The following is a 7,807-nucleotide window of genomic DNA, read 5'->3' on the forward strand; positions in this document are numbered from 1 at the left end:
GAGATAGGGGTTGTCTGAGGTTTGGACAGAGGAGGTGCTAGCACACGGTTTGGGCCTAGGTTAACCTGATTATTCTGGGCCGAGAGTCTCAAGGTGAAGAGTGTACCCGGGTTCTGGTAGCCGAGTCTTACTATGTCATAGATTCTTTTTTTTTTTTTTTAAGATTTTATTTATTTATTTGACAGAGATCACAGGTAGGCAGAGAGATAGGCAGAGAAGCAGGCTCCCTGCTGAGCAGAGAGCCCAATGTGGGGCTCGATCCCAGGACCCTGGGATCACGACCTGAGCTGATGGCAGAGGCTTTAACCCACTGAGCCACCCAGGTGCCCCTATGTCATAGATTCTTAAGCCCCAAGTAAGTCCTACCTGCCATCTTGTATCTAGTTTGCCGGCCTCTGTGAATTTTAGGGTGATCAGATTACCGGTTTCAGATTTCTGCGATGTGTGGTTTCTTTTAAGAGTAATTAAATCATCTTTGTAGGGGGCCGTCCACCAAATTTCGCCAGTGGAGACACAGCTCCAGCTGGCACGGTAAAAGTGGGAGGGGCCCCCACACTGCCTTGCCCGGTTTCCTGTAAGGTGTCCCGGGCAAACATAAAAATGTCGTTTGTATAGTTGGCTTCTTTTTTTTTTAAATATTTTATTTATTTATTTGACAGAGAGAGAGAGATCACAAGTAGGCAGAGAGGTAGGCAGAGAGAGAGGGGAAGGTTCCCTGCTGAGCAGAGAGCCCAATGCAGGGCTCAATCCCAGGACCCTGAGATCATGACCTGAGCCGAAGGCAGAGGCTTAACCCACTGAGCCACCCAGGTGCCCCTGTATAATTGGCTTCTTAATCCGTGGAGATGGGTGTCCCCAAGTAGTTTTGTTAGATCAAGAGTAAGGTCAGGGAACCAAGCACGTTGTGGGGCAATTTTTGAGAGGGAATATACAACCTCTGCAGTAGAAACACTTATTACCTGCCATGTTAGGTTAAGTGGTTGGTAGGGATTGGCCCTGGCATGAGGGGGACATAACATAAGCAACACTACTGGGGTAAGTGAGAACGGCGCAGTCTTAGCTTTAAGGGGTTGTCCTTGTCGGGCTGACATTTCCATTCTGGAACAAAGTCCTTGAGAACAGCGTGGGGGTCAGCTGGCCGGACGTGGGTGTAGTGGACCCAGGGAGTAATCCCGTCGACCGTGAGAGTGGTGGGAGTGGTCAGGATCACGATGTAGGGTCCCTTCCAGTGCAGTTGGAGTGTCTGGTGTTGGTGTCTCCGGACGTACACCGGTCACCCAGTCGATATCGATGGGGGTCCGGGGGTGGCCCAGTCTCGTAGAGCGCCCTCAGCTTAGGCCACACCTGTTCATGGGTTGGTTGTAACATTTGGAGGGAGATAAGGAGTCGGTGATCATCAAACTCAGCAAGCACCTCAGGTTTTAAATTGGGAATAATAGGTGGAGGAATACCGAACATGATCTCATAGGGGGTAAGTCCCATCTTATATGGGGAGTTTCGTACCCTATATAGGGCGAAGGGGAGGAGAGTCACCCAATCCCCGCCAGTCTCTAGGGCTAATTTAGTTAAGGTCTCCTTTAATGTTCTGTTCATCCTTTCTACCTGTCCTGAGCTTTGGGGCCTATATGCACAATGTAATTGCCAATCTGCCCCAAGTACTAGTGCTACTCCCTGTGTTACCTAAGAGACAAATCCTGGTCCGTTGTCTGATCCAGTCTTAACAGGAAAACCATACCTCGGTAAAATGTCTTCCAGCAGTTTCTTGGTCACGGTCTGTGCTGTTTCATGTTTGGTGGGAAATGCCTCTGTCCATCCTGAAAAAGTATCTACAAACACTAGTAAATACCTGTACCCATATTTTCCAGGTTTTACCTCAGTGAAGTCCACTTCCCAGTAGGCTCCTGGGCAGTCCTCCCGGAGCCGGGTGCCCGGGTTAGATCCATGGGCAGTGGCATTAGTTAATTGGCATGCGTGGCAGCTTGCCACAATCTGTTCGATCTTTGATCGGGAGTCTTTGATGGTGATCTTTGCATGTCACACCAAGTCTTCCATTTTTTTTGTTCCCATGTGGGTACTCCTGAGCATTTTGGATAGGAGTTGCCGTCCCAGTTCCTCTGGTAGGATTATGCTGCAATCTACAGCTCTCCACCAGCCATGTAAGCATTGCGTCATGGCAGACGCCTAATCCATTGTAAGTCTGCGTCAGTGTAATTGGAGTTGTCTGGCAAGCTCGGTGCTCCCGGATCAGGCAGTGTGGTCACTAAGACATGGCCCACAGAAAGCTGCCCCTTTTGCCTTTAAGTCCACCAGCCTGTTTTCCCTGGCCACTGCATGTGTGCTTTTTGGTGTCCCGGACAATGGATAATGGCCAGTGACTTAGGCAGCCAGAGGGCCCTTAGGAGCTTGAGGATTTCTGCCTTGTTTTTAATAGTCTTTCCTTCTGCTGTTAAGAGCCCTCTTTCTCTATAAATGGCTCCGTGGATGTGGGCCATGGCAAAGGCGTACCTGCTATCAGTATAGATGTTTATCCGCTTGCCTGCTCCCATTGTTAGCGCTTTGGTTAGCACAATCAGTTCTGCACATTGGGCAGATGTCCCAGCCGCTAAAGGTTCCACCCAGACAGTTTCTGTCTCTGTAGTCACAGCTGCCCCCGCATACCTGATTCCTTCCCGGACAAAGCTACTGCCGTCTGTATACCAGGTGTCATCTGCATTCAGCAGTGGTCAGTTCTGGAGATCAGCTCTGACTCTGTGCACCTGAGCCAGGATTTCTTGGCAGTCATGTGGGGAGGGTTCCCAGTCAGGGTTAGGGAGCAGTGTCACTGGGTTTAAGGCTGTTGGTGCCTGGAACAAAATTCTGGTAGGGTTCAAAAGCAAGCCCTGGTGATGGGTCAAGCGGGCATTGCTGATCCACCAGTCTGGGGGTTGTCTGAGTACCCCTTCAATGGCATGTGGGGTAGTGATATATAGTTCTTGCCCCACAGCCAGCTTACTGCCTCTTTAACCATGGTGGCCCCTGCAGCAATAATTTTTAAGCATGGAGGCCATCCAGCGGCCACAGCATCTAATTTCTTTGAGAGGTAGGCCACCGGCCTCTTCCAGGGGCCTCTGTACTGAATTAGGACTCCCTTCGCCACCCCTTTTCATCCACGTTAAGGTGAAAGGGCTTAGTCAGATCAGGCAGCCGGAGTGCCAGGGCTGAAAGCAAGGCTTGCTTAAGGTCATTGAAGGCTTTGTTCATGGCCTCAGTCCACACAAAGTCCTGTCTTTGCTTTGTGGCCTCGTAGAGGGGCCTGGCTATGTCAGCGAAACCAGGGATCCACAACTGGCAGAACCCAGCCGACCCCAAGAATTCACGCACCTGGAGGATGTTTCGAGGCTGCAGGATCCTCATGACGGTCTCCTTCCGTGCATCCGTTAACCTCCTTCGTCCATCTCTCAATTTGTACCCCAGGTAGCTCACCTCCGTTCTGCAGATCTGGGCCTCCTTAGCTGAAGCCCAGTATCCCAGAGTTGCTATCGGTTGGAGCAAATCCTTGGTGCCTTGTAGGCATGTTTCCTGGTCCTCTGCTGCCAACAGGGTATCATCTACATATTGTCATAGAGTCAGATTAGGTGCTCAGCACGGAACTCACCGAAGTCCTCATGTAGTGCCTCGTCAAAGATGGTGGGCGAATTCTTGAATCCTCCGGAAGTCGAGTCCAGGTGAGTTGGCCATTGGATGCCCTTCTCCGGATCCGCCCATTCAAAAGCGAAGAGATCTTGGCTTTTTGGGGCCAAGGGCAAGCAGAAAAAGGCATCCTTTAGGTCTAGCACTGTGTACCAAGTCTTGTCTGGGGGCAAGGTGGAGAGGAGAGTATAGGGGTTTGGGACCATAGGGTGCATGTCCATCACCCGTCAGTTAACTTCCCTCAAGTCCTGGACTGGTCTATAGTCATTAGAGTGTGGCTTTCACACCGGCAGCAGGGGAATTTTCCATGCCAACTGACAAGGCTGCAGTATGTCCGAGTCTAGCAGTCGCCGGATGTGTGGGGTGATCCCCGTCTATACTGTGAGAGGCATAGGGTATTGGCAGACCCTGACTGGATCTGCTCTGCTCTGCTCCTGGCTTCAGTTCAATGTATTTCACTGGCCGATGTTGGGCCAGTCCCATGCCCCCAGTTTCTGCCCACGCTTGGGGAAACTCCTGCAACCAGCAGTCAATGTCGGTCATTGGTGCTGGGGGCATTTGGTGAAGACGATATTCGTCCTCGAGGTTCATGACAAGCACCTGGATCGGGTGCCCCTCTTTACCCAGAACCTTTGCCCCTTTAGGGTGGAAACTAATTTGGGTTCCCATCTTGGTGAGTAGGTCCCAGCCTAACAAGGGGTAGGGGCACTCAGGGATGACCATGAAGGAGTGGGATACCTGGCCCATGCCAAGATCCACTGTTCTTCGGGTCGTCCACGAATATTGTTTAGTGCCTGTGGCCCCCTATACCCATGAGGTCTTATTTGTCAACTTCTCTTGAGGTTGTAGCAAGACAAAGTGCTGTGCCCCGGTGTCTACTAGGAATTTAATCGGTTGCCCCTCCTCTTTAAAGGTTACCCTGGGCTTGGGGAGGGGTGCTGAACCCTAAACCCCTAGTCGTTTAAATCTTCGACCTCCAGGAGAGTAGCGGAGGCCTCTGGTTTTTTTGTTGGGGCAATCCTTTACCCAGTGGCCTTCTTCCTTCCAATAAGCACACTGATTTTTATTCAGTTTGGGGCATTCTTGATGGGGGCCATCCTCCTTACCTACTCCTGAAGCCAGCTTCTTGAGACGTCTCTGTTTTTCATGTGGGTCATCCATGGTCGTGGCCAGTAGGATCTTAGCCAGGTTCCGGGTCTGATGGTCACTTATCTTAGCCTGTTGTTCCTCCAGGCTCTCTCTGTTATTGTAGACGCTTTCTGCCACCACTATCAGATCCTGTAGGCTCTTTTCTCCTAGCCTTTCTACACTCTGCAATTTCCTTTTCATGTCTGGAGCGGCTTGGTTAACAAAAGCCATAACTATGGCAGCTTTGGTCTCTGGGGCCTCTGGATTCATAGGGATATATTGTCTGAATGCCTCTATGATCTTTCTAGGAATGCAGCCGGACTCTCATCTTTACCCTGTCTTACATCATATACCTTGGCCAGATTGGTAGGCTTGCGTGCTGCAGCCTTGAGACCTGCCATCAGAGTCTGGCGGTAGACCCAGAGCCTCTCCTTACCTTCTGCCGAGTTGTAGTCCCAAGCGGGGCCAGACAAGGGGAAAGTTGCATTTATGAGGTCGGGGTTCTGAGTCGGCTGTCTGTCGTCACCCAGGACGGACTTCCGGGCTTCCACCCGGATTCGCTCTCTTTCCTCAGTGGTAAAGAGAACCTGTAAGTGCTGCTGGCGGTCATCCCAGGTGGCTGATGGGTGAAAAGAACAGTATCCAAAAGACCAATCAGATCTTTTGGGTTATTGGAGAACTTTGCATGTTGGGTTCTGCACTTGTATAAATCACTAGTAGAGAATGGCCAATATAACATCAGTTGTCCCCCCGTTTCACTGGGGGGTCCCATGGCATGGAGGGGAAGGACAGTGGAATCGGCTGGTCCCCGGTTTGGGGCTGGGGCTGCCCAATGGGTCTGTCCACGTGTCCCTGCCACCGGCCCATGCATGGGGCCCCTCCATCTGGGAGGGGGAGCGGCACTCCCTGGGCAACCCGATGCTTCTGCTGGAGGGGCAGACGGGGCGGGGGAGACCTGGTAGGGTGCTGGAAAAATCAGGTCCTGTGTGGGAGTGCCCTGAAGGACTGGGGAAAGCAGAGTCTTTGGTTCGGACTCCGTTTCCTTGTCAGACTCAAGAGTTGGGTTCCGCAGGGCTAGGATCTCGGATGTAGGTTCTGCTTTGGGAAGAAGAAAAGGTTTAAGCCAGGACGGAGGATTCTCAATCATGTCCTGCCAGACCAGGATATAAGGTATTTGGCCAGGGTGGCCATGTGGTTTTTCTCTGAAGATGACGGCCTTAACCTGTAAGATAATAGGCAGTTGAAAAGTTCCCTCCCGGGGCCATCCAATATTAAAGGCTGGCCATTCAGACATGCAGAAAGTCCGAAACTTTCCCTTTCGTACATCTGTGCTCAGGTTATGAGTTCTCTCCCTGACGTCCGAGAAGTGGTCAATCATCAGAGACAGAGGGGTTGTGTCTGTCCCATCACGTCCTCAGTCCACACCAAGACAAAGACACTAATAAAAATTAACAAGCACACACTCACACAAACAATCTGGCGCGGCCGTAAAAACAAAACTGAAAGGAAGTTGAGGGGCGGTCCGACCTCAACGGCAGCTGACTCTCCCCACAGATGAGGGTTTCGTCCTCCAGGCAGGGGCAAGGGATGTCTTCCAAGACCCCCGGTCGACGGCCCGCCAGCGCGCCCGCTTAAGCCAATGTCACCTAGATACAGCTTGGAATTCCTACAGGTAAAAATGCAGATTGGAGCTCCTGGAAAGTATGTGCGCAAACAGGAAAATGAGTGCACTCACCAGCCGGCGCAGGATGCCCCAGGTCAGGGTCCTGGGGGTCTCTCAGATCTCGGTGGGACCTCCAGATGTTGTGCCCTAGTTTTTGTGTTCAAGAGACCACCAAGGAGCCAACACCGATGCAATCATATGAGGGTTGATTCGACAAGCTTAAGCTTGGGCCCAGCGGAATAGGGACTTGGACCCCAAACCGGATTACAGTCAAAGTTTTAAAGGCAGAGTAGCGGTGGACTTGGCGGTAGGTAATTGGGCCATGACTGCTTGGCCCTATGTTTCTGTTTCTTCTGACATGATTTATTACAACGTTAAGCTATCCTATTCCCAATTGGTCTTTGGTACAGTGTGTTGTTTTTGAAACCTTTGGTCAGCCTTCCCGGAACCAGGGGTAACTGAGTTGGGTAGGTGAGGACAAAGGGGACGTTCAAAGGGCTGTCACGGTAAAGAAGACTGTCAGGATATTGAAGGCCTGGTTATTGTCAAGCCAAGGCTGTTTTTCCCTCTAACAAGGCCCTAACATGAAGACAATCGGGTGTTTCCTGGTGGAATGTCACATATCAAACATCCTTGTCAGTGAGTTTTAGGTTTAGAAGAAATTTAACATTACTTACATTTCCTTCTGCCTCAGTCTCCTTCAGTTTTATGGAGGGGAGGGCGACATTAGGGCTTGAAGAACTGAGTTACTTGTCTCTGAAAGTTGGGCTATCGATAAGATAGCTTCTTCGTTGTAAATCACTAGGACATTTGGAGACTGAGGGAGACTCCTGTCTTGCAGGATTGTGATCTCTGCAAGTTAATTATTTGTTTTTCTTTTAGGGCAGCCAGGGGTGCCTGAGGAATGTCACACACATTACCGAGGGGAGCGGGTGGAGAGGGGGAGCAAGGTGCCAGCTTTTGCTTTGTCCTCAGCCAGCCTCCTGCTCCCTCATCAGTTTGTGATTAGTTATTGGAATATTTTAATCATAGCTTCCTGAAAGTCTATGATGGTAAATATTATCTTTTTTTTTTTTTTTCTATTAGAGTTATTTTCATGGCTTTTTACAGGCTGGGTAACTTGGGATTGCAGCCTATGCATTTTGAATCTACGTGAGGAGATGCCAGCAAATCCTATGGAGAACGTTGACATCTCTGGTTTAGCAAGTCGTCAATCTGGTTAGGTCCAGGCCACAAGTCCTGTGAGTGTTCATTCTAACCTCAGCTCAGTTTTCAAAGCCTTTACAATACTGTTTGGATCTGCCACCATCTTGTGACCACGGTGAGACCTGGGGAGAGACCTACCTA

The 7,807-nt window shown here is 50.6% G+C and overlaps 1 protein-coding gene across 1 annotated transcript; it reads right to left on the minus strand.

Moving 5' to 3' along the window:
* Window positions 1-857: 857 nt before the first annotated feature.
* Window positions 858-6,664, minus strand: LOC125084874 (uncharacterized). The gene is made up of 2 exons (XM_047702799.1): window positions 5,324-6,664; window positions 858-1,344 (listed from the first exon to the last, which is right to left on the minus strand). Exons 1-2 carry the CDS (start codon window positions 6,173-6,175, stop codon window positions 1,207-1,209), a joined length of 990 nt encoding a protein of 329 aa, XP_047558755.1. The 5' UTR covers window positions 6,176-6,664; the 3' UTR covers window positions 858-1,206.
* Between the last annotated feature and the right edge of the window lie 1,143 nt (window positions 6,665-7,807).

Source organism: Lutra lutra, chromosome 14 (genome assembly GCF_902655055.1).
Source record: "Lutra lutra chromosome 14, mLutLut1.2, whole genome shotgun sequence".
Taxonomy (NCBI): domain Eukaryota; kingdom Metazoa; phylum Chordata; class Mammalia; order Carnivora; family Mustelidae; genus Lutra; species Lutra lutra.